General features: G+C 37.0%; 1 protein-coding gene and 1 non-coding gene across 2 annotated transcripts; one reads left to right on the forward strand and one right to left on the reverse strand.

Moving 5' to 3' along the window:
* Positions 1-985: 985 nt before the first annotated feature.
* Positions 986-1,092, reverse strand: LOC131173744 (small nucleolar RNA R71). The gene has a single exon (XR_009144058.1). It is a non-coding gene; the product is annotated as a small nucleolar RNA R71 (small nucleolar RNA).
* Positions 1,093-7,174: 6,082 nt separating this feature from the next.
* Positions 7,175-26,725, forward strand: LOC131172818 (anther-specific proline-rich protein APG-like). Its single transcript, XM_058134355.1, has 2 exons — positions 7,175-7,663; positions 26,630-26,725. The coding sequence occupies exons 1-2, from the start codon at positions 7,175-7,177 to the stop codon at positions 26,723-26,725; spliced, it is 585 nt and encodes a 194-aa protein (XP_057990338.1).
* The last annotated feature ends 558 nt before the right edge of the window (positions 26,726-27,283 follow it).

Here is a 27,283-nt window from a genome sequence, read left to right on the forward strand (position 1 = left end):
CTCTGGAATCAATTTTTACCATAATTAGACTTTCGTTTAAATTACCCATTGTTAATTTTAGTTTAATTGCGAACTAGAATTAGAATTTATTTGTTTGCTCTTTATCCATTTCAATTAGATTAATCAATTTACCTTGCTCATTTACATTTAACATTTATTCATTAATCATTAGCCCAAATAATCGCTTCATTCATAGTTTAGTAATCAAACAGCAAATCCTCGTGGGAACGATACTTGATTCATCACTTTATTACTTGAGACGACCCGTATACTTGCGGATAAGCCACATCAAGTTTTTGGCGCCGTTGCCGGGGATTTGATTTTTGTTTGATATTGAACAATTGTTTGTTTGGTTAATTTGGGCATTTTATTTTATTTCTTTTTACCATTTTACTTTGAGAATTTGTTTATTTTTGTTTTTCAGGTGCTTTATTTTATGAGAAGGACAAAAAGTGAAGAAATCAATTTATTCTTTGACCCAGAAATAGAAAAGACAGCAAAAGCTTTAAGAGCAGAATCTAAGAGGAGAAAAGCTGAAATTAAGGCTCAACAACAACAAGAAAGAGCACAAGAGCAAGAGGAATTACAAGAAGAAATGGCCAACAACAACAACAATAACAACCGCTCTGTGAAAGATCATGCCTATCCTAACATTGGAGATTTCATGCCAAGTATCACAAGGCCAAGAGTAGAAGCTAATAATTTTGAACTGAAGCCTGCACTCTGTCAAATGGTACAACAAGCACAATTTGGAGGAAATCCAAGTGAAAGTCCACATGTGCATCTAGCACACTTTCTTGAGATCAGTGATATGTTGAAGATAAATGGAGTTTCTGATGATGCAATTCGACTCAGATTATTTCCTTTTTCTCTGAAGGACCGAGCTAGAGAGTGGTTACATTCTTTGCCACCGGGTTCTATCACAACATGGGATGAACTTTCTCAAGCATTTTTAGCTCAATATTTTCCACCAAGCAAGACAGCTAAGCTAAGAAATGAGCTGACTTCTTTCAAACCTAGAGATGATGAGAGCTTGTATGAAGCATGGGAGAGGTACAAGGATTTGCAAAGGAGATGTCCACATCATGGGATTCCTAAGTGGATGCTTGTTCAACACTTTTACAATGGAGTTTCACCAGCTATTAGAAGTACGATTGATGCATCTTCTAGAGGTGACCTTATGGAGAAATCTGAAGATGAAGCTTTTTCCGCTCTTGATAAAATTGCTTATAACAACTACCAATAGAGTTGTGAGAGGAATGAGATCAAGAAACCAGCTGGTATGTTTGAGCTTGATGCCATGAATATGATTAATGCTAAATTTGATGCTTTAACAAGGAAGATGGACAAGCTAAGTATGAAAGTAGATTCTTCAGCTAGAGGTTCTAGTAATACAGTAGAAGTTGGAGCTGCAAATGTCAATTGTGCAGCAGATTTTTCTGCACTTAATCAAGATTTTTCAAGTGAGCAAGTGGATTATGTGTGGAACAACAATCAAAGACCAGGTGGTAACTCATTTTCTGCAACTTATGATCCAGCATGGAGAAACCACCCTAATTTCTCTTGGGGAGGTAGACAAGGGCAAAATCAGAATTTTCAGCAACCTTCTGGATATCAACAACATCAGAATTTTCAGCAGAATAGAGGTCCTCCTCCTGGAATTTCTAAACCTCAAAATGCACCTGCTCCACCTCTACCACAACAAGCACAATTAGACAAGACAGCTAGATTGGAATCTATGATTGAAACTCTACTTGTGAGCCATCAAAGTCAACAAGAAATGATTTCTCAATTAGCATCTAAAGTAGATCAAATGGCAACACACAACAAGATGTTAGAGAATCAGATAGCTCAACAAGCTAGCTCTTCAAGTAACAAAGCATTTGGGAAGCTTCCTAGCCAACCAGAAAATTCAAGGGAGCATTGCAAGGCTATTACATTGAGGAGTGGAAAAATATTGAAGGATGGAGATAAAAAGATTGAAGAGAAAGTTGAAGAAAAGAAAAGCAGAGAAGGAGATGAACAAACTGAAGTTGAAGTTAGAATTGAAGCTGAGAAAGAAAATTCAGTGGAACAAAAAGGAAGTAAGGAGGGGGAGAGCAAAGAAGAAGAGCCCAAATACGTTACACCTAAAGCCTACATGCCACCTTTACCATTCCCACAAAGGTTTCAGAAAGCAAAATTGGATAAACAATTTGGGAAGTTTTTGGAGGTATTGAAGTCTTTGCATGTGACTATTCCTTTCACTGATGCCTTAGCACAAATGCCTTCATATGCCAAATTTTTGAAGGAGATTTTATCTAACAAGAAGAAATTGGAGGAATTTGAGACTGTAGCTCTCACGGAAGAAAGCAGTGCTATTTTGCAAAATAAGCTTCCACCCAAACTGAAGGATCCTGGAAGTTTCTCCATACCATGTCACATTGGGGACATCAGTATAGATAAGGCTTTATGTGATCTTGGAGCCAGTGTTAGTCTGATGCCATTGTCTATCTATGAGAAAGTGAAGATTGGAGAAATGAAGCCTACTACCATATCACTACAGTTAGCAGATAGGTCTATTAAATTTCCAATTGGAATAATTGAGAATGTTCCTCTAAAAGTTGGGAAATTTTTCATACCAGTGGATTTTGTGGTATTGGAGATGGAGGAGGATGTACACATTCCTATTATTCTTGGTAGACCTTTCCTTGCTACTGCTGGAGCTGTGATTGATGTAAAAAATGGGAGACTTACATTGGAAGTTGGGGAAGAGAAAGTTGAATTTAATTTGTTTCAAGCAATGAAAAAGAAAGATGATTCAAACTCATGCTTGAGAGTTGACGTGATAGATAAAGAGGTTAGAGAAGTGCTTAAAAAGCAACATCCTAAAGATCCCTTAGAAGCTTGTTTGGTTCATAACATCAAAAAAGGGGATGAGATTGAAGAAGCTGCAGAATATGCTACAATTTTGGAAGGAAATCCACCTTTGCCTATGGCTGATATTGAAAAGATTGGGAACTTGAAGCAAGATACAACTTCATCATCAAAGCTTGAGAAAAGTGAAGCACCTAAGGTAGAGTTGAAACCTCTTCCAACAAATCTCAGGTATGCTTTTCTAGGTCAAAATTCTACATATCCTGTGATTGTTAGTGCTAAATTGACTTATTGTGAGGTTGAAAAATTATTGAGAGTTCTTAGGAAGCATAGAAGGATAATTGGTTATACCATTGATGATATTAAAGGAATACATCCTTCTGTGTGCATGCATAGAATTTTGTTGGAAAATGACCATAAAGCCTCTCGAGAATTACAAAGGAGATTGAATCCAAATATGAAAGAGGTTGTGAAAAAGGAGATCTTGAAATTGCTTGATGCAGGTATTATTTACCCTGTTTCTGACAGCAATTGGGTAAGTCCAGTCCATGTTGTACCTAAGAAAGGGGGCATCACAGTAGTGAAAAATGAAAATGATGAACTAATACCTACAAGAACTGTAACTGGATGGAGAATGTGTATAGACTATAGGAAATTGAATAAGGCAACTAGAAAGGACCATTTTCCATTACCATTTATAGATCAAATGCTTGAGAGACTAGCTCATCATTCTTATTTTTGCTATTTGGATGGCTATTCAGGGTTCTTTCAGATCCCTATTCACCCAAATGATCAGGATAAAACTACCTTCATATGTCCTTATGGTACCTTTGCATACCGAAGGATGCCATTTGGACTATGTAATGCCCCTGCTACATTTCAACGATGTATGATGTCCATATTTTCTGACATGATTGAGGGTATTATGGAAGTGTTCATGGATGATTTTTCTGTGTATGGTAAATCTTTTGATGAATGCTTATCTAACTTGTCTAAGGTTTTGCAGAGATGTGAAGAGTTCAATTTAGTTTTGAATTGGGAAAAGTGCCATTTTATGGTACAAGAAGGAATTGTTTTGGGACATCTTGTGTCAAACAGGGTTATTGAGGTGGATAAATCAAAGGTAGAAATTATTGAGAAAATGCCACCCCCAACATCTGTGAAGGGAGTGAGGAGTTTCTTGGGGCATGCTGGATTTTATAGGAGATTCATCAAGGATTTCTCTAAGATTTCTAAACCTCTTACCAATTTATTGAGTAAAGAAGTGGAATTTAATTTTGATACTAATTGTATGAATGCTTTTTGCAGGATAAAGAAAGCTTTGATATCTGCTCCTTTTATGCAGCCACCCGATTGGTCACTACCTTTTGAGTTAATGTGCGCTGCTAGTGATTATGCCATTGGGGCTGTTTTGGGACAAAGGAAAGATAAGAAGGTGTATGCAATATACTATGCAAATAGGACCTTAGATGATGCTCAAATGAATTACTCTACTACAGAGAAAGAGTTTTTGGCAGTGGTATTTGCAGTAGACAAATTCAGGTCCTATCTTGTGGGGTCAAAGGTAATAGTGTATACGGATCATGCAGCTATCAAGTATCTCCTTCAGAAAAAAGAGGCTAAACCTAGATTGATAAGGTGGGTGTTAATCCTTCAAGAGTTTGACTTGGAAATTAAAGATAAGAAAGGAGTAGAAAATGTGGTAGCGGATCATCTATCTAGATTGAGGCAAGAACAAGGAGACAATTTGGGAAAAGAGCCCCCAATAGATGATTATTTTCCTGATGAGCAACTGTTAGTAATCATGAATGCACAAGTCCCTTGGTATGCAGATTTTGTGAACTATCTAGTGTGTGGAATCCTTCCACCTGATCTAACATGGCAGCAAAAGAAGAAATTTCTTTTTGATGTAAAGGATTATGATTGGGAAGAGCCATTTTTGTTCAAGAGATGTGGAGATGGGCTGATTAGAAGATGTTTAGCTGATGAGGAGATAGGGGATGTAATCAAAGATTGCCATTCTTCACTTTATGGGGGTCATATGAGTGTGACAAAGACTGCAGAAAAAGTTCTTCAAGCAGGGTTCTTCTGGCCACACATGTTTAAGGATGTGAGGAAGTTTGTAAATGCATGTGATAGGTGTCAAAGGATGGGTAATATCTCAAAGAGAGATGAAATGCCCCTCCAAAATATATTGGAAGTGGAATTATTTGATGTGTGGGGCATTGATTTCATGGGACCTTTTCCATCATCCTTGGGACACAAATACATTTCAGTTGGAGTAGATTATGTGAGCAAATGGGTTGAAGCTATACCATCTCCAACTAATGATGTTAGAATTGTGATTAAATTCCTTAAAAAGTTCATTTTCACAAGATTTGGAACTCCACATGCCATTATAAGTGATGGAGATTCTCATTTTTGCAACCATCAATTTGAAAGATTATTACAAAAATATGGAGTGAAGCATAAGGTTGCAACACCCTACCATCCACAAACTAGTGGTCAAGTGGAGATCTCCAATAGAGAGCTAAAAAGAATTCTTGAAAAAACAGTGAATAGTTCAAGGAAAGATTGGTCACTAAAGTTAGATGATGCTCTTTGGGCCTATAGAACAGCTTTTAAAACTCCTATTGGAACTACCCCATTTAGATTGGTTTATGGGAAAGCTTGTCATTTACCTTTGGAGTTGGAGCATAGAGCATATTGGGCCATAAGAACACTGAACTTTGACTTAAAAACTGCAGGAGAAAAAAGAATGCTACAACTAAATGAACTTGAGGAACTTAGACTGGATGCTTATGAAAATGCTAAGCTTTACAAAGAAAGAACTAAGAGATGGCATGATAAGCATATTAGGAGGAAAGAATTTCAGGAAGGTGATGTTGTTCTTCTATACAACTCTAGGTTAAGGTTATTTCTAGGAAAATTAAAGTCAAGATGGTCAGGACCCTACACTATTATAAAGGTATACCCTTATGGAGCTGTTGAGATAGCTAATGAAACCTCAGGGACTTTCAAAGTTAATGGGCAGAGATTAAAGCATTATATTATTGGAGAACCCACACAAAAGGTTGTAGAGGTTTCATGGCTTGGTTCTCCAATCAAGGATACTTAGGTGATTTGGAGTGGAAGGTCAAGCTTAAGACCTTAAACAAGCGCTTCTTGGGAGGCAACCCAAGCGTATCCTTTTATAATTCATTAATTTTCCATTTCATTTCATTTTCAGTTTTCACCCTCATTAATCTCAAAAGTGACATTTGTTTATCTTTTGTAGGACATTCATGAAGATTGGGCAAGTTTACACTTGTGGCAAAAACAAAGAATTGAAGGGAAGCAAGTATAAGCAACATTCTGCACTTTATCCAGTGCTTGTGAATAGTAACACCTTTAAACTTGTGCTAAATTGCTGATGTTGCAATATACTTGATAGCACATGTTTGATTTTGTGTTTTGTGTAAATTCTGTGGAATGCAACTTGAATGAGGATCAATTTTGATATTTAGGACTGATGTGAGCTTTATTGAAGTGCAAAAATAATGTTTGTTGAGTTTCACCTTTTAGTGTATATGTAATTTTGTAGTCTGATAGGAATTTACATGTTTTTGTTTAAATTGCTGCTAGTTTTTTACAATCTGTAGATTTTTGTTACTATTCATGCTACTGTTCATGCTGCTTAAAAAGTCAATTTCTATGTCTTTTCTGCAATTTTTGAATGTTTGGAACTTGTCTCAAATGCTGCTGAAAATATGCTTTTGGTATAAGTTTAGAAAGGAGACCATTTCATTAAGTGTGCAAAAAGGTAGTCAAAATTGGTGCCTCAATTAAAAAAATGCTTGCATAAGCTAAATGAACATATATAGTGTTTGATGAGTTCTAAGAGATGATGAGCTTAAATTCCTCAATTTTGTGGTGTTTGTGTGTATTTGGTAATTGCTGAGGGTCATGATAGAATTCCATAGCTTGTGGACTGTTTTTGGCAAGCAAAACCACAATTTTTCCCAAAACCTGCTGAAACTTGCTGATGACATTGCTTGTCAAGCAGAGTCTTAAGCAAATTCTGCTGAACCTTATGCTTAACCCCAAGCATGGCCCATCTTACAACAAGTCTGCCCCACATTTTAAAATAGCCCAAGATGTCCGCCAATTTTCCAAAAGCCTCCCCCACACTCCCGATAAACCTCGTCGACTCCTTTCCCACGCCATTTTTTCCGGCAATCTTTACAGGAAGCCGAAAGGTTTCTTTCCTTTCATTAAAATGGTAAGAACTAAAATGTGGTCTTCCCACAAATCCAAACTCAGCAAATTTCGACCTAAAATGGGTACTCCATCCTCATTGCCCACAAACCCTAACCCCAGCCCCACTCCGTCGCTCCCTCAGTCACCGCCACCCAGAACGCCGCCATTACCTCAATCGCCACCACCTCAGTCACCGCCACCACCCCCAAGCCAGATACCACCTCTCATTCCGCCGACTCCCCTCTCGCCGCAAACCGAACCGCAAAATGAAACACCAATTCTCGACACCCATTCCCCAGAACCAGTGCCTGAGCCTGCGCCTACTCAAACGAAAACCAAAGGTAAAACTAAAAGGGCTGCAAGTAGACCCAAGGAAACCCCTGTCGGAAAACGAAAACGAGTACCCTCTGTTCCTTTCGACCTAAATTCTCCACCTCAGCCGTCCTCTGAACCAGTCAGCAAAAGGACCAAGTCTTCCTCGCAAACCCCAACACCAGTGGTCCAAACACGATACCTCGGTCTCCTTACACTCTCCAAAGACTGCATCATCTCAGATCATATCGAGGAGGTAATTTCTCCATTACCTTGGGCTTTTAGGGATATGGCTATGAAAAAGGCCTATGAGAAATTAGTTTCTAAAACCATTTTGGCAAACAAGTATATGGATGAGCAAATTTTGAAAGAATTAGGCATTTATGACTCTGTATTTGCCTATTTGAATGTCAAGTTGATCGATTTTGCTAAAATTAGGGAACCAGTGTACAAGGATTTAACCCTGGAATTTTTGAGTTCCTTAAGGCTGAGTTTCAAACCAACAGTGCCTGAACATAAAGATATGATATATTTTCGATGTGCTGGAATTGATAGGGAGTTAGACATGGCTGCTATGAATGCAATTTTTGGTTTTCAGGATTCGGGGTATAAAAACATTGAGTGGCAGCAAACTGTTTATGACCCTGTTCAATTCTGGAAGGATATTGCACCTTTTGGGGGTTATTATAGACAGAGGACTGCAAAAGCCTCTAGGATAGTTGACCATGTATTGAAATACCTCCATAGGTTCATTTCTTACACTGTTTTAGGAAGGGGACACAGTAACAGTATTGTGGGTGCTGGTGACTTGTTTCTCTTATGGTGCATGAAGGAGAGAAAACAAGTAAGCACAGCCCATTTCATAGCTACTCATTGGCACCAAATTGTCACAAAGCATACTAAAGCTAGTATAGTTTTTGGGGGGTATATAACTGCTATAGCAAACTCATTTAGCTTTGATGCTAGTCTATATAAATTGCTGCCAGTTTCTGGGGAATCATATATAGACAGCACAATGTTGCTGCATATGGATGTTTGTGAGAAAATAGGCCATACCTATACTCTGTTACAGCAGCATCCTGATACCACTGGTACTACAGACCCCACTACCTTTACATCAGCAGAACCACAACCAACCACTACCCCACAGTTTTTAGCAGACATTTTATCCCTCGTAAGATCCTTGGAATCTAGAATAACAAGTTTCACTGTCCAACCATCTGTTCCCTCACCTGACAACACAGAAATTCTTGCTACCTTGAAGAGCTTAGAAATCAAAATTGAAACCATGGGTCAGCAGCAGGTTAACCAAAAGAAGAAGCTAGAAAAGAAACTTAAAAAGAGATTTTTATCTCTTAAAAAGAAACAGAAGCAACATCAACTTCAAATGTTGGAGCTTTACAACAAACTGGCCCAATCCTACAACAACTTATATCATTGGAGCCAAGCCATGTTTCAAGAAATGAAAGACCTCACAGAAAATTTGGAAACTGCTTCTGAAGCTTCTGATCACAATGAACCTACTGCAAAACCTGAAGCAAACCCTGATGCAGCAACAAAGCCTTGATAGCAGAGCTTGATCAGTAGCAGTAGTTTTAATTCCTGCTTTAAGTTTATTTTGTAATCTGTTTATTTTAGTTTTCGAACTTTGGTACTAGTTGTAATATTTTGGTAATTAGTTTTTATGATTATACTTGCACTTCTTTCCTTTAGTTTACTTTATTTTATTTTATCTTCTGATATGGATATAGTTATTCTATGAATGTTTTTTTGGTTTAATTTTTTATTTAACTATTAGATTTTATTTCTTTACACTTTTTCATTGTCTTGCACATTATTTTTGCACTTTATCTTTTCTTCAATCCTAATTTTGTTGACATTGATGAGTTGCACAATTTTCTTTGAGCCACATCTATTTCACATCATTTGGAGGTAACAGCTTACCCTTTTACTATTTATGCCTATAGTATGTTGCCAATGCTTATGCTTTCGCTTTACCCTATGCAGCAGGTTAAGCAATATCTTAAGCAGTGTAAATCCATACATTTGGGATACTTTTTCACATTTTTTCTCTCTAAAGCTTCATTGTTAATATCATTTTGAGCTAATTTTGAAATACTTGAGCTTATATTGATTTAATCCCCAATTGTATATACTTCATTAATTGATTAGTTCACACAATTTTGCCCATCTTTGCATTCATTTTAAACATTGAGGACAATGTTTCATTTGAGTTTGGGGGTGAGGGCAAATTTTTTGCAAAATTTTTAAAATTTTTCATTCATTCATTTATTGCATTTCATTCATCCATATATAGATAATCCATACACTTATACATATACCACACACATGTCTATACCCATATACATACATTTGCATATAGTTTTCATATAGATTACACTTAGTTTTAATTTGATTTATGCATTCATTTTAGGATCATGCATATCAAAAAAATAAATTTTTACCTTGTCCTTAGAGGATTGAGAATTGCTTTGAAGAGCAATTGAGCTTACTTTTAGAAGGGTTTGATGGATTGAAAGTTCTAGATAGGTGCAAAGTTATTAGATTCTTGCTTTAGTTTATATCTTCTTAGCCAAGGGCCACCCAATCAATTGCATTGACTTTGAGTGCTTAGAGAAAACTCTAGGGTGAGAAGTAGCTAATTGATGTCTCACCAATCCTAGAACAATCTTTCTAAACCTTTCAAGGCGAAATCATAGCATACACTTGAAAAAGAAATGATCTAGGCATTCTTTGAATTTTAAACCCATATTCTAGCCTTAGCCAACCTCACTTCAAAATTTCCTTTGAAACCAATTTGAGCCTACATTTATCCCTCTTATTTCTTTGGAACCCACATTAATACCTAGCCATAAACCCAAACACTTACCTACCCTCCATGAGAATAATTCTTAAAGAGATAGATTCCAAAAAAAAAAAATTAATAATAATAATAATAATAATAATAATAATAATAATAATAATATATAACAATTAGTTGGGAGAAGTAATTAAAATAAAAAAAAAAAGCTAGCAAATTCAATTATGGTATGTAAAGTAATTCACCACCCAAGTACACAAAGAAATGAGTTTGGGGGTGAATTGAAAGGGACAATTATAATTCAAGTCAATGATATTTATGTAGTCCCTCTAAAAGCTTCAAAATTATATGCTAGCATTAGTGAAAAGTTGTAAAGTTCCTTCTCCCAATTGATTTAAAAAATATATATATATATATAAAATAAAAAAATATTTTGTGTATCTTGATCTTTTAATAATTTGATTATTCTCATATTTTGTTACCTTTATCCTTTCTTGTTAACCACATTATCACCCCCTTAGCCACATTACAACCCTTAAAAGTCCTTTTGATCTTTTGATAGTGTTTTGCTACATTAGTGGAGATTGGAATAGGAAAATTGCCTATGGGATTGTGATATCATTAATCCATTCATTTACTTCCATCATTATATGAGATACTTTAGCTTATGGATTACCCTATAGTCTATTTAGGCACGATTATTCTTGTGATTGATTGGTTTGGGCTTGATGATATGGATAATTGACCCAAGGCTAAGCGGTGATAACTTTGGTAAGGATTAAATTCTTTGCATCTTGAAAGTGGGTATATGGTTTGTTGGTGGCTAAAGGTAAGCTTGAGAGTTTGGATAAGTAATTTTCATGAATTTAAGGTAAGGTACCCCAAATTGTATTAATTGTTTTTAATTTGCTTGAGGACAAGCAAAGGTTTGAGTTTGGGGGAATTTGTTACACTCACTTCATATAGGCATTTTAGGGTAGTTTTGCATCCATTTTGCCCTTATATTTTAGTATATTTTATGTTTTTAGCTTTATTTTAGTTCATTTATTATCTTTAGATACTTTATATTTGATTTTCATAATTTTTGTTGTTTTGATAGGATTTTGTGGCAAAATCGAAGATCAATGAGTGCAATAGGAAATAATTTGAAGAGATTTGAAGTTCTTTAAGCATGGAGGAAAGTTGAAGAAATCAAGCCTTGAAAGAGCAAACTAGCCGAAATTTGCTTGAGACTTTACTTAAGGTCATGCTTAGGGTAAAGCGGCAGTACTTAAGGAGCAGCACAAGTCAAGCACCAGCAGAAGAGTTCATTCTACTCTAAGTCTGTCAAGATTTGCTGAAGGTCTGCTTAACCTTAAGCAGACAGTGTGACCAGAAGCTGAAATTTGCTAAGAAGCTGCTTAGGGTTAAGCCGAACCCTAAGCATCGCCTAACGTGAAAAATGCTGCTGATTTGGATAATTTTACGCCTCATTTCCTATTCACTCCTTATCTGTTATTTACTTTTAGGGCAGCTTTTTAGAACCATATAAATTCATCATTTCCTTATTTTTGCAACAAGAGAAAGGGAGGAAAAACAAAAAGGAAAGAAAATTTAATAGAAAGAGAGAGAGAAGACGCCATTTTCTTTTGGGGAGGAGCTATTGCACCAGTTTTGGAGCTCCAGAAACCAGAGACTTTGGTTCTTCCACCTGGGTTTTTCTATTTCAGTCCTCTTATCATGTTTTCCTTTACTTTTCCATCAATATTTCTTGTAAATATCATCATGAGTGAGTAATTTCTTTAGATTTCAGAGTTGGGAAATATGTCTTAGATTAATTTGTGGATTTGGATTGGGTATTTCCTTATTTTATATGAATATGAGTTTTGATTCCTTCCTTGTGTGCTTGATTTACTTGCCTAATGTTGGTACCCATTGGGTGTTGTGTTAATCTTTGATTGAAGGACCGAAAGGTGAAAGTCATTGATGGGTAATCATGGATTGGAACTTAAAATCACCTAGATTTAGAAATAAACTAGGACTTTAAGAGGAATTAATTATTGGTTACAAAACTTAATGGGTTTTAAAGTAATCAAATACATACGAAAGTAGGTTTGGTTATTTTAGAATACACTTTGATTTGCTTGAAAAAGATATCAAAGGGATTTAGAATCAATTTCTTTCAAACTCTATTTTTCCCTAAAAATTGGAATGCCCAAGACGAATCCCAATTAATTTATGTATAAACCCCCAACTCTAGAATAAATTTTTACCATAATTAGACTTTCGTTTAAATTACCCATTGTTAATTTTAGTTTAATTGCGAATTAGAATTAGAATTTATTTGTTTGCTCTTTACCCATTTCAATTAGATTAATCAATTTACCTTGCTCATTTACATTTAACATTTATTCATTAATCATTAGCCCAAATAATCGCTTCATTCATAGTTTAGTAATTAAACAGCAAATCCTCGTGGGAACGATACTTAATTCATCACTTTATTACTTGAGACGACCCGTATACTTGCGGATAAGCCACATCAATGATCCTTTTCAGTTGATAATCTACCATAACCTTATGGTTCAAAGGGTTGGTGACAAGCATGACATCTTCTAACCCATCTCTCGGTATCCTCTTTTAACAAAAGGTACAATACATATATATATATATATATATATATATATATATATATATAAGGGTGAATATAATTAAGGTCTATCAATACATACTTAAAGGTATTATAATTAGGAAATGTACCTCTGATAATGTCTACCGGATTTGGCTCCTCTCGAGCCATAGCGTACACACGAGATGCTACTCCAGCCTCAGGCCATTATGTAGTCTCAGAAGCCCTCTATGATGTACCAGCTATCTCAGGCCTCACAGGTCTCCTACCCCTCTGTGCTGCCGGGGTAGTCCTTTCTGTCTATGGTAGTGCAGTGGGAGCACTCCCCTGTGGACAACTTCGTATGAAATGATTCGTAGACCCACATCTGAAACATCCACCAGTCAACAGTCGATACTCCCCTCTGTGTATCCTGCCACAGTGGGTACATTCTGGCACTAAAATTGATTCTCTTATTGCTATACCTGAGGAACTAGCTATAGATACTCTAGACTGGCCCCTCTGACCTTGTGTCTGGCTGTGTGAACCCTTATGCTTCTTACTAATAGTAGCTGGTGCACTAAACTGGTCCTATCCAGGACCTCTCTTACGCTGTTTGTCCCTCCTGGATTGCTCCTCATTTATGACTCTCTCCACATCCAAAGCTGATGCTACTAATAGGGATAAATCTGTGAAGTGGTGAGATGTAACTATCAGTCGGATGTTGTCATTCAGTCCATCCTCAAACTTTCTGCATTTATCAACCTCTATAGGCATTAGCTCTAATGCATATTCACTAAGTCTCACGAATTCCCGCTCATATTCGGAGACTGTAAGTTGCCTCTACCTCAGTGCTAGGAATTCTGTCCTTCTGGCCTCCAAGTACACATGGCTGATGTATTTCTTTCTGAATTCAGCCAGAAAGAACTCCCAAGTGATTTGTGCAGGTTGTACCATTCTCGATACTATCACCCACCATCTATATGCATCCTCTTGTAGCAGTGATAGAGCACATTCCAACTGTTGCTCTAGGGTGCAGTGCAACTGCTGTAATACCCTCTCTGTCCTCTCCAGGCAATACTTTGCTACGGCTGGATCATCATCCCTCTTACCTCTAAAATCAACTGCCCCATACTTTTGCAGTCTCTCTAGTGGAGATCTGTGTACAGGTTACGGCTGTGGGGGTGGAGGTGGCTGTACAGGTGGTGGTGGTGGCTGTGGTTGTGGCTGTGGAGGTAGAGGTGGCTGTGGTTGTGGCTGTGGAATGGCTCCAGTGATCTGACGAAACAACTGTGTCATCTGTTCATAAAAGGCCTACTGTGCCCTACTCACAGTACCTCGAGATGACTCTGCTCTACTACCACTTCTCCCCTGACTAGGAGCAGGTGCGTGACTCTCTACTTCCTCCTCTATCGGTCCTGGAGGTCCGTGCTCTGAAGGATCAGATGCCATCGATCCTATAGAACAGATAAAGAACAGATATGCATTAGTGTCACCTCGACTCTATCTAAAGGCCCATGCATGTGATGCAACTATTTCTTTCTATCTATCTAGGTCTAGGACCGCCTAAACCTCTGCTCTGATACTACTAAATGTGATGCCCCTTGTGACGCCCCTCACCCGTCTACAGTGTAGCCGAGCGATGAGTGCCACATTCGGTGCTGGAGCACCCTATCTTATCTTGTCATGTCTATTGTAATTTTTAATGTCATTTAAATCAAGAAATTTATGTGTAGAAATTTTTTTTTTTATATCTTATTTCTATGGAGACCCGGATAGATCCTCCTCTGTTTTATTAGAATCTGGCAGGTTCCACTATTACTTGTTAACATTTTCATAGTCATCTCACATATTTCCATATCATATTCTCTTTTATCATATCATTCATAACTATTTATAAGATCTCAAAATGAAGTATCATCTATTGCATTCATATGGAAATTCATAGATAATAAATTAAAAGTTTTCATTTCAATCTCAAGTTTAATTTCAAATCCAAAATGAAATACATCATAAACTAGTAATTACATCATGACTAAACATAATGAACCAAAATACTAGTATATACATGGGCCCTACCAAAATACAACTGTAGAGGTGACTAGTAAACACTGGCAGATCTGATCGGTCTTTGTGTGAGCACTACTACTACTGCTGCTGCAACTGCTGGGACTGATCTCCAGTACCTACGCAATGGAAAACCAACGCGCTAAGCATAACGCTTAGTGGTGCATAATTTATAATAATAATAATTTAACAATTTGAAATAATATCTGTAACTCATAATTTCTGGGTCTTTTATTATTATTTTTTTTATTGCTCTTTGGAAGCAATTAACATTATCGGGATCTTTTATGATTACTTATTGTATTTTAAGTCTTAATTAATTTTTTTTATCAGTGCCCAAGAAACCTATAACAAATTATAAAAGCTGAATGCACTGGTGTATACTGGTTTGACAACCATATGTCTATCTAGTATACGTCTGTCAGGCACGAGGCCAGCTGTAGGGCATGAGACCCGCTGTCAGGCTTGTAAAGCCAGAAATAAAGTAGGCACAATGGTCAGTAAGTAGGCACAATGGTCAGTAAGTAGGCATATAGCTTGTAGAATAATCATACCAGACATATATTATCAGTTCATGATTTTCTCGGTAGGCAGTACTGCTATCTGTAGTCTCTAATTGGTATACCAATTGATCCAAACTAAATAAATAAGTCTAGGTATACTATGGGCAATTAAACATTTTTAATTAATTTAGCACTACTCACTATTATTATTTTCTAGTATTGTTCATTGATACCATTAATTTCATATTAATAGGACATTAGTCCTAATTTACAATTCATATCATTTTTAATATTTAATTTTCCTTATGAGTATTTTAATTATTCTATATAGCATTTTCCCATTAACCTTTCTTTATGTTCATGTTGATGTGTTATTTTTATCTAGGAATTTGACTAGGTTCAGATGTCTATTTAGTCACACTTCCTTCATAACAATTGCTCTTCTATGTTTAAACTTGAATTTCAGTTTTTGAATCACTGAATTTGGGGTTATAAAACTCAAGTTATGGTCAAAATACCAAAGGAACAGTATTTTAGACAATTTCTAGGTTGGCAGTTTTAGTGACTCAAATTGTGCTAACAATTTGATTTGGTTAAAGGCAAAACTGGGTCAAGTGGCCTTCATGAAAAGTGTAGCCCTATGTCTAAGCTTTCCATTGATGACATTTTAGGTCATTTGGACCACTATAGAGAGAGTTATGGTGAAATGAACACGAACTGTTTATTTGGTCATTTTCTGGGTTGGTAGTTTTAGTGACTCAAATTGTGCTAACAATTTGATTTGGTTAAAAGCAAAACTAGGTCAAGTGGTCTTCATGAAAAGTGTATCCCTATGTCTAAGCTTTCCATTGATGTAATTTTAGGTCATTTGGAACAGTATAGAGAGAGTTATGACGAAATGAACACGTACTGTTCATTTGGTCATTTTCTGGGTTGATAGTTTTAGTTACTCAAATTGTGCTAATAATTTGATTTGATTAAAAGCAAAACTGGGTCAAGTGGTCTTCATGAAAAGTGTAGCCCTATGTCTAAGGTTTTCATTAATGTAATTTTAGGTCATTTGGACCAGTATAGAGAGAGTTATGACCAAATGAATCTGGGTTGGCAGTTTTAGTGACTCAACTTGTGCTAACAATTTGATTTGGTTAAAAGCAAAACTGGGTCAAGTGGCCCTCATGAAAAGTGTAGCCCTATGTCTAAGCTTTCCATTGATGTAATTTTAGGTCATTTAGACCAATATAGAGAGAGTTATGACCAAATAATTTTCTGGGTTTGGTGCAGGGTAATCCGGATTTGGACAGTATTTAGGTCAAGTTTTGAATAGAATTTGGGCATGGTTTCTTCATGGAAAATAGGCTATTTTGGGCCTAGTTTCACCTCCAATTGGCCTCATACTAATTGGAGTCACATATTTTTAGTTACGGTTCAAAACTCATGCTGGACTCATAAGTCCCGAAACCTGCAGAAAACAAGCACTCCCAATTTTAATTTCCTCCATCTTCCTTACTTCAATTGGCATGCATAGCACTTCTATAAGCGACAATCTCAACTCAACCAAGTCAATTTCAAGCATTTACATAAAGTCCCCGCATCATATACATAAACCCTAATTCCAATCACCCAATTTACACAAACTCAACTCGTTTACACTTCTTATTATATCAACTATTCAAACATGCTTATGGAACCATTTTTTATTATTTAAAAATAGCAAACCTCACAAGATTCATGGCTACCAAAATTAGGGTTCTTCAATTTCTTTTTATTTGTTTTCATTTTCATGGAATACTTACTCATCTCATCATTCTTACAAGATTTAAAGAAGAGAGGGAGTTGTATTTTTGCACTTACCTTGTGATCTAACTTGCAAACTTCAATTTCTCTTCTTCAAATGGGTATCTAAAGCTTCCTTAGGGTGTGGGGAGTATTTTTAATGAAGAGTATTATGGGTTTTGATGAGTGAGAGCTTGGAAAATCAAGCTTGGAGCTTGAATATCAATGGAGGACTTGAGGGGTCAAGGTGGGCGGCACAAGGGAGAGGGAGAGAGAGAAGAATGGAGGAAGAAGATGAAGGTGGTTGGGGGTTTGTCTTATGTGGCTTATATATTTATATTTTTATTGTACTTAATTTTGTTTTAAATTTTCATATGCTTATTTTCCTTTCTTTTCTTTTCTTTCCTTTTCTTTTCTTTTCTTTTCTTCTTCTTTCTCTTTCCATTTTCCAAATTCAAATTCATAAATTTAATTTATGTTAATTATTTTATTTCCTAATTTTAATTTGACATTTAGTTCAAAATTCACCTCTGGGGGTGAAATGACCAAAATGCCCTTCATGGTGCTCATCGGGTTATTTTTATTATTTTATACCAATTTATAAATTCTCTAAACTTTAATTTATTTTTTTCTCTACATTTTTCTTATATTTTCTTAACATTTATTTCTTCAATTTATGCCTCCTCACTATAGTTTAGGTGTAGTTCCAAACATTTTGACTATCCGAACAGACATGAGTCGTCGAAACAGTAGAATATACGGACTACCTATGGTGAGGGTGTTACAATTCTTTCCCTCTAATAGAAATTTCGTCCTCGAAATTTACCTAATGTGAAGAGCTGAGGGAACTGCTGCCTCATCGTCTCCTCGCTCTCCCATGTCGCTTCTTCCGTGTTGTGGTGTCTCCACAAGACTTTCACTAGTGGGAACCTCTTGTTTATGAGTTCTTCCACTTCTCGTGCCAAGATTCTGACTGGTTCTTCCTCATATGTCAAATCAGGTTGCACAATTATCTCCTCTGCTAAAATGACATGTGAAGGATCTAATCTGTATCTCCTGAGCATCGACACATGGAATACACTATGGATCTTGTCCAGCTTAGGTGGTAAAGCTAGCCTGTAGGCTACTGGACCCACACGCTCAATGACATCGTATAGACCAATAAACCTAGGGCTCAACTTACCCTTTTTACCAAATCTCAGCACTTTCTTCCCAGGTGATACCTTAAGAAACATCTTCTCACTAACCTCATACTCTATATCCTTTCTCCTCAGGTCGGCATATGACTTATGTCTGTCTGAGGCGACTTTCAAATTGTCTCTGATGAGTTTCACTGTTTCCTCTGTCTGTCTCACTAAATCTGGGCCCACTACTTTCTCCTCACCCATTTCTGTCCAGCATAAGGGAGTTCTACATCTCCTCCCATACAACGCTTCATATGGAGCCATTTGTATACTGGCTTGGTAGCTGTTGTTGCAAGCAAACTCTACCAAAGAAAGATATTTCTCCCAACTTCCTTCAAAATCAATGACGCAGCTTCTCAACATATCCTCCAATACCTATTATGTGATTCATGTCATTTTTAGTAGTCTTTTAACATTTATAATAATTTACTAGGTTCTAAGGGTTATCTGAATCACCCGTTCTGACTGTCCATCCGTCTGTGGATGAAAAGCCGTACTAAAGTGTAGTCCAGTGCCTAAAGACTCCTGTAGCCTCTTCCAAAACCTCGAAGTAAATCTCGGGTCTCGGTCAGATATGATTGATGTTGGCACTCCATGTAGCTGGACTATTTCATCTATGTAAATTTCTGCTAATCTCTCTAATGAGTAATTAGTTCTAACTGGTAGAAAATGAGCTGACTTGGTCAATCTATCCACAATCACCCTTACAGTATCATGCTTCCTCTGTGTCAATGGTAGCCCAGTGACAAAATCCATGGTAATGCGGTCCCATTTCCATTTTGGTATGGATATAGGTTGCAACAACCCTGATGGGACCTGATGCTCAGCCTTAACCTACTGGTATGTCAAACATCTAGTCACAAAATCACCAATCTCTTTCTTCATTCCAGGCCACCAATAATGTGTTTTCAGGTCTTGGTACATCTTGGTACTTCCTGGGTGCATAGCATGGAAGCTACTGTGCACCTCTTTCAAGATATTCTTCTTCAGTTCCTCATCTCTTGGTACACATATTCTACCTTTATAGTACAGGCACCCATCTCCTTTCAACTCATAATCAATCTCCTTCCCCTCTTGAGTTCTGCCCATAACAGTTAGCAACTTTTCATCCCTTAACTGTGCTTCTTGTATTTGCTGTAACAAACTTGGCTTTACACACAACTTAGCCAAAAGAACCCCATCCTGGGCTAAAGACAATCGAGCATTCAATGCTCTCAAAGCCATCATGGACTTCCTATTTAGGGCGTCAGCTACTATATTTGCTTTCCCAGGATGGTAGTCGATCACACAGTCATAGTCTTTAAGGAATTCAATCCATCTCCTCTGTCTCAGATTGAGTTCCTTCTGAGTTGGCAAGTACTTTAAACTATTGTGATCAGTGTAGATGTAACACTTCTCACCATATAGGTAATGCCTCCATATCTTCAATGCAAATATTATTACAGCCAATTCTAGATCATAAGTTGGGTAGTTCTTTTCATGTGGCCTTAGCTGTCTAGAAGCATAGGCAACTACTTTCCCTTCCTGCATTAGAACACACCCAAGCCCATTGTGAGAGGCATCACTGTAGATCACATAGTCTTTCTCTGACTCTGGCTGTGTCAATACTGGAGCTTCTGTAAGCATAGCCTTCAGCTTCTCAAAGCTGGTTTGACATTTTTCATTCTAGTCAAACTTTGCATTCTTATGCAGTAACTTAGTCAATGGGGCTGCTATAAGGGAAAATCCCTTCACAAATCTCCTGTAGTATCCAGCTAACCCCAAAAAGCTTTTGACTTCTGTTACATTTCTGGGAGGCTTCCATTCAACTATTGCTTCAATCTTCCTTGGATCTACCCTGATTCCATCTGTTGACACAATGTGTCCAAGAAAGGATATCTCATCCAACCAGAAGTCACACTTGGATAACTTGGCATATAACTGCTTTTCTCACAGTGTCTGTAGTACTACTCTTAAGTGTTCATCATGCTCCTCCCGATTCTTAGAATACACCAATATATCATCTATAAAGACCACAATAAACCGATCCAAGTAGGGATGAAAGATGCGATTCATTAGGTCCATGAAAGCTGTTGGTGCATTTGTTAGCCCAAATGGCATCACTAGGAACTCATAGTGTCCATACCGGGTCCTGAAAGTAGTTTTAGGAATATCTGTCTCCTTCACTCTCAACTGGTGATAGCCTAATCTAAGATCTATCTTGGAGAATACTCCAGCTCCCCTCAACTGATCAAACAGGTCATCTACCCTAGGTAAAGGGTATTTGTTTTTCATAGTCACCTTATTCAGCTGTCGGTAGTCTATACATAAATGAAGGGTACCGTCCTTCTTCTTCACAAATAGCACTGGTGCTCCCTAGGGTGACACACTAGGGCGTATGAAGCCCTTGTCTAGTGGCTTCTGTAACTGAACTTTCAACTCTCTCAGTTCAGTAGGTGCCATCCTATATGGAGCAATGGACATTGGCGCAGCACCCGGCATAACCTCTATAGCAAACTCCACTTCTCTATCGGGTGGTAAACCCAACAACTCTTCCGGAAACACATCCTGAAAATCACATACAGTGGGGATCTCATGCATGCTTGGGCTAGTCTTCTTGGTATCAACCACATGTGCTAAGAAAGCCTCACAGCCCTTTCTTATCAATCTCCTGGCTATTGTGGCTGATATGATGGTGGAAAGACAACCCGTTCCTTCACCCACAATTGTAACCTCATCCCCATCTACTGTCTGTAGTGACATCCTCTTTAGCCGACAATCTACCATCGCCTGATGACGTGATAACCAATCCATACCCAATATCACATCGAACTCATGGAATGGTGGCTCAATCAAGTCAGCTAAAAACTCATACCCTTGTATCTTCAAAGGACAACCCTTGTAGACCTTTTTCACCATGACACTATGGCCTAAAGGGTTTGTGACTTGTATGTCCTCCTCTAGCTCCTCTACTTGTACCCCTCTACCAACTGGTGGTGTGATACACACATATGAATGTGTGGAACCCGGATCAATCAATGCACATACTAGATCATAAAGGGAAAATGTACCTCTAATGACATTAGCAGGCTCTGGCTCTGGCTCATCTCGAGCTCTCATGGTATAAGCACGAGGTGCTACCTTAGTCTCCTGCCTCTGCATTATCTCTGCAGTAGGCCTCTGTGATGTACTAGCTGTATCAGGCCTCGCAGGTCTTCTACCCCTATGTGCTGCTGGGGTAGACCTCTCCATCTGAGGTGGAGCAGTGGGAGCACTAGTGTTCCTCTGTGGACAATCCTTCAGGAAGTGATTCGTAGACCTGTCAACAATCTGCATTCTCCTCTGTGGGGTCTACCACAATGTACACAAGCAGGTGGTGGGGCTGATCCCTGTGTAGCTGCACCAGGTGAACTACCCACTGATGCACCAGATTGTCCTCCTCCTCTCCTTGGAGCAAATCGAGACTTCTGTTTCTTGCCCCGACCCTGAGTCTGACCCTGAGACTCCTTGGGCCTCTTACTACTCGTATCTGCTAAACCAGACTGACCAGACCCAGAACCCCTCTTGCGTTGCCTATCCTTTCTGGACTGCTCTTCATTTCTGACTCTCTCCACATCAAGGGCTGATGCTATCAACAGAGAGAAATCTGTGAAGTGGTGAGATGTTACTATCAACCTAATGTTGTCATTCAGTCCATCCTCAAATCTTCTGCATTTATCAACCTCTATCGGCATCAACTCCAATGCATATTCGCTAAGTCTCACGAATTCTCGCTCATATTCAGAGACTGTCAGCTGCCTCTATTTCAGTGCCAGAAATTCTCTCCTTCTGGCCTCCAAGTACACATGACTGATGTATTTCTTTCTGAATTCAACCAAAAAGAAATCCCAAGTGATTTGTGCAGGCTGTACCACTCTAGATACTGTCACCCACCATCTATATGCATCCTCCTGTAGCAGTGACAGAGCACACTCCAACTGCTGCTCTGGGGTGCAGTGCAACTGCTGCAATACCCTCTCTGTCCTCTCCAACCAATACTCTGCTGCGGTTGGATCATCATCCCTCTTACCTCTGAAGTCAACTGCCCCATACTTTCACAGTCTCTCTAGTGGAGATCTGTGTACAGGCTGCGGGTGTGGGGGTGGAGGTGGCTGTACAGGTGATGGTGGTGGTGGTGGCTGTGGCTGTGGCTGTGGAGGTGGAGGTGGCTATGGCTGAGGAATGGCTCCGGTGATATGACGGAACAACTGTGTCATCTATTCATAGAAGGCCTGCTGTGCCCTACTCACAGTACCTCGAGATGACTCTGCTCTACTACCACTTCTCCCCCGACTAGGAGTAGGTGCGTGACTCTCTACTTCCTCCTCTATTGGTCCTGGAGGTCCGTGCTCTGAAGGATTAGATGCCATCGATCCTATAAAACAGACAAAGAAACAGATCTGCATTAGTGTCACCTCGACTCTATTTAAAGGCCCATACATGTGATGCAACTATTTCTTTCTATCTATCTAGGTCTAGGACCGCCTAAACCTCTGCTCTGATACTACTAAATGTGACGTCCCTCACCAGTCTACAGTGTAGCCGAGCGATGAGTGCCACATTTGGTGCTGGAGCACCCTATCTTGTCTTGTCATATCTATTGTAATTTTTAATGTCATTTAAATCAAGAAATTTACGTGTAGAAATTTTTTTTTTATATATCTTATTTCTGTGGAGACCCGGACAAATCCTCCTCTATTTTATTAGAATCTGGCGGGTTCCACTATTACCTGTTAACATTTTCATAGTCATCTCACATATTTTCATATCATATTCTCTTTTATCATATCATTCATAACTATTTATGAGATCTCAAAATGAAGTATCATCTATTGCATTCATATGAAAATTCATAGATAATAAATTATAAGTTTTCATTTCAATCTCAAGTTTAATTTCAAATCTAAAATGAATTACATCATAAACTAGTAATTACATCATGACTAAACATAATAAACCAAAATACTAGTATATACATGGGCCCTACCAAAATACAACTATAGAGGTGACTAGTAAACACTGGCAAATCTGATTGGTCTCTGTGTGAGCACTGCTACTACTGCTGCTGCGACTGCTGGGACTAATCTCCAGTACCTACGCAATGGAAAACCAACGCGCTAAGCATAACGCTTAGTGGTGCATAATTTATAATAACAATAATTTAACAATTTGAAATAGTATCTGCAACTCATAATTTCTAGGTCTTTTATTATTATTTTTTTTTATTGCTCTTTGGAAGCAATTAACATTATCAGGATCTTTTATGATTACTTATTGTATTTTAAGTCTTAATTAATTTTTTTATCAGTGCCCAAGAAACCTATAACAAATTATAAAAGCTGGATGCATGGGTGTATAATGGTTAGACAGCCATATGTCTATCCAGTATACGTCTGTCAGGCACGAGGCCAGCTGTCGGGCATGAGACCCGCTGTCAGGCTTGTAAAGCCAGAAATAAAGTAGGCACAATGGCAAGTAAGTAGGCATATAGCCTGTAGAACAATCATACCAGACATATATTGTCAGTTCATGATTTTCTCAGTAGGCAGTACTGCTATCTGTAGTCCTTAATTGGTATACTAATTTATCCAAACTAAATAAATAAGTCTAGGTATACTATGGGCAATTAAATATTTTTAATTAATTTAGCACTATTCACTATTACTATTTTCTAGTACTGTTCATTGATACCATTAATTTCATATTAATAGGACATTAGTCCTAATTTACATATTCATATCATTTTTAATATTTAATTTTCCTTATGAGTATTTTAATTATTCTATATAGCATTTTCCCATGAACCTTTCTTTAGGTTCATGTTGATGTGTTATCTTTATCTAGGAATTTGACTAGGTTAGGATGTCTATTTAGTCATACTTCCTTCATAACAATTGCTCCTCTATGTTTAAACTTGAAATTCAGTTTTTGAATCACTGAATTTGGGGTTATAGAACTTAAGTTATGGTCAAAATACCAAAGGAACAGTATTTTAGACAATTTCTGGGTTGGCAGTTTTAGTTACTCAAATTGTGCTAATAATTTGATTTGGTTAAAGGCAAAACTGGGTCAAGTGGCTTTCATGAAAAGTGTAGCCCTATGTCTAAGCTTTCCATTGATGAAATTTTAGGTCATTTGGACCACTATAGAGAGAGTTATGGCGAAATGAACACGTACTGTTCATATGGTCATTTTCTGAGTTTGTAGTTTTAATGACTCAAATTGTGCTAACAATTTAATTTGGTTAAAAGCAAAACTGAGTCAAGTGGTCTTCATGAAAAGTGTAGCCCTATGTCTAAGCTTTCCATTGATGTAATTTTAGGTCATCAGACCAATTGAAGTCACATATTTTCAGTTATGGTTCAAAACTCATGCTGGACTCATGAGTCCCAAAACCTGCAGAAAACAAGCACTCGTAATTTCAATTTCCTCCATATTCCTTACTTTAATTGGCATGCATAGCACTTCTATAAGTGACAATCTTAACTCAACCAAGTCAATTTCAAGCATTTACATAAAGTCCCCACGTCATATGTATAAACCCTAATTCCAATCACCCAATTTACACAAACTCAACTCTTTTATACTTCTTATCATATCAACTATTCAAACATCCTTATAGAGCCATTTTTCATCATTTAAAAACAGAAAACCTCACAAGATTCATGGCTGCCAAAATTAGGGTTCTTCAATTTCTTTTTATTTGTTTTCATTTTCATGGAATACTCACTCATCTCATCATTCTTACAAGATTTAAAGAAGAGAGGGAGTGGTTTTTTTGCACTTACCTTGTGACCCAACTTGCAAACTTCAATTTCTCTTCTTCAAATGGGTATCTAAAGCTTCCTTAGGGTGTGGGGAGTATTTTTAATGAAGAGTGTTATGGGTTTTGGTGAGTGAGAGCTTGGGAAATCAAGCTTGGAGCTTGAATATCAATGGAGGACTTGAGGGGTCAAGGTGGGCGACACAAGGGAGAGGGAGAGAGAGAAGAAGTGGAGGAAGAAGATGAAGGTGGTTGGGGGTTTGTCTTATGTGGCTTATCTATTTATATTTTTATTGTACTTAATTTTGTTTTAAATTTTCATAAGCTTATTTTCCTTTCTTTTCTTTTCTTTCCTTTTCTTTTCTTTTCTTCTCTTCTTCTTTCTCTTTCCATTTTCCAAATTCAAATTCATAAATTTAATTTATGTTAATTATTCTATGTCCTAATTTTAATTTGACATTTAGTTCAAAATTCACCTCTAGGGGTGAAATGACCAAAATACCCTTCATGGTGCTCATTGGGTTATTTTTATTTTTTTATACCAATTTATAAATTCTCTAAACTTTAATTTATTTTTCTTCTCTACATTTTTCTTATATTTTCTTAACATTTATTTCTTCAATTTATGCCTCCTCACTATAGTTTAGGTGTAGTTCCAGATATTTTGACTGTCCGAACAGACATGAGTCATCGGAACAATAGAATGTACGGACTACCTATGGTGAGGGCGTTATACCCCTCACCCGTCTACAGTGTAGCTGAGTGAAGAGTGTCACATTCGATGCCGGAGCACCCTATCTTGTCTTGTCATGTCTATTATAAATTTTATACCAATTTATAAATTCTCTAAACTTTAATTTTTTTTCTCTACATTTTTTCTATATTTTCTTAACATTTATTTCTTCAATTTATGCCTCCTCACTATAGTTTAGGTGTAGTTTCAGACATTTTGACTGTCCGGACAGACATTAGTAGTCGGAATAATAGAATGTACGGACTACCTACGGTGAGGGCGTTACAAGTTAGCCCCTCTCATCCTCCTCTAGATGTAACCATATATATTTACTACTTTAACTACCTTATACAAGTGTGTTTGACTACTATAATTCATTCCTCTTGGATTATGCACTTTCTCTTGGATTATATCCTTTTTCCACCTTAAGTCAAAGCTTCTTACCATCTATGGGACTACAATGGATAGGAGCTCATCAATAGGCAAAGTCACTCCTAAGCAATTGGTAGAGCTCTTCTCTGTAACAAATGAAAGCCCAAAAAGCTAAGTAACCTTTTCACAATTCTCATATTTATAATATTAATTCTCTCATTCCTAATCTAATTAAGAATCCTACTCAATTTATAAATAATAATAATAAAATAGAAATTTTGCATAATATACGAAACAATCATTTACTTTGAATATTTCTGCCACTCAAATTAGAGAAAGGGTCTCCAAATTCCACAAAAATTTTGAGTCACAAGGTTAATTTTGGGAATGTTTTTGTCAAGGAATTCAAGCTGCAAAGATTGCCGTTTGCCGATGTTGGGAATTTGGTTAATTTTGGCATTGCATCTGAGTTTGATGTTGCATCTGGGTTTGATTGATAAGTGCATCTTGATGTTGATTTTTTCCCCTTTTTCTGTAATTTTGAATGCATGTTGATGTTGATTTTCTTCTGAGTTTGATTGTTGATTTTTTTTTTCTTTTTAGAATTTGTTTGTTGATCTTCTTTTCTTCAGAAAATGACATTTATGTATTGATTGAGAATCGATGAACTAAATTGAATGGAAATTTGTATTTTAATTTGGTTCCGTTTTATAATTTTAATTTTCAGTCTTTTTGTTGACACACCTCTACTTGTTTGAGAGGGAGATTATTTAAAAAGGATAACATTTTTGAAGGTTTTCAAAACTTATAAAATCTTACTTTCTCGAAACTCCAAATTAGTGGGTTTTGAAGATCCTGAAAAGTAATAATTTACTTATTATCTATATTATCCTCAATAAATTTTTAAAAATTTTATATTTAACATTACTTAATATTAAAACATATCCTTAATTGAAAAAAAAATCCCTTTACATAATAAGAATATTTATGAAATATTATGCTTTACCTTTCTCTACCTTCCATTCAAATAATGAAAAATTATTAAATTATAATTG

The sequence above is a fragment of the Hevea brasiliensis genome, chromosome 14, assembly GCF_030052815.1.
Source record: "Hevea brasiliensis isolate MT/VB/25A 57/8 chromosome 14, ASM3005281v1, whole genome shotgun sequence".
Classification (NCBI taxonomy): domain Eukaryota; kingdom Viridiplantae; phylum Streptophyta; class Magnoliopsida; order Malpighiales; family Euphorbiaceae; genus Hevea; species Hevea brasiliensis.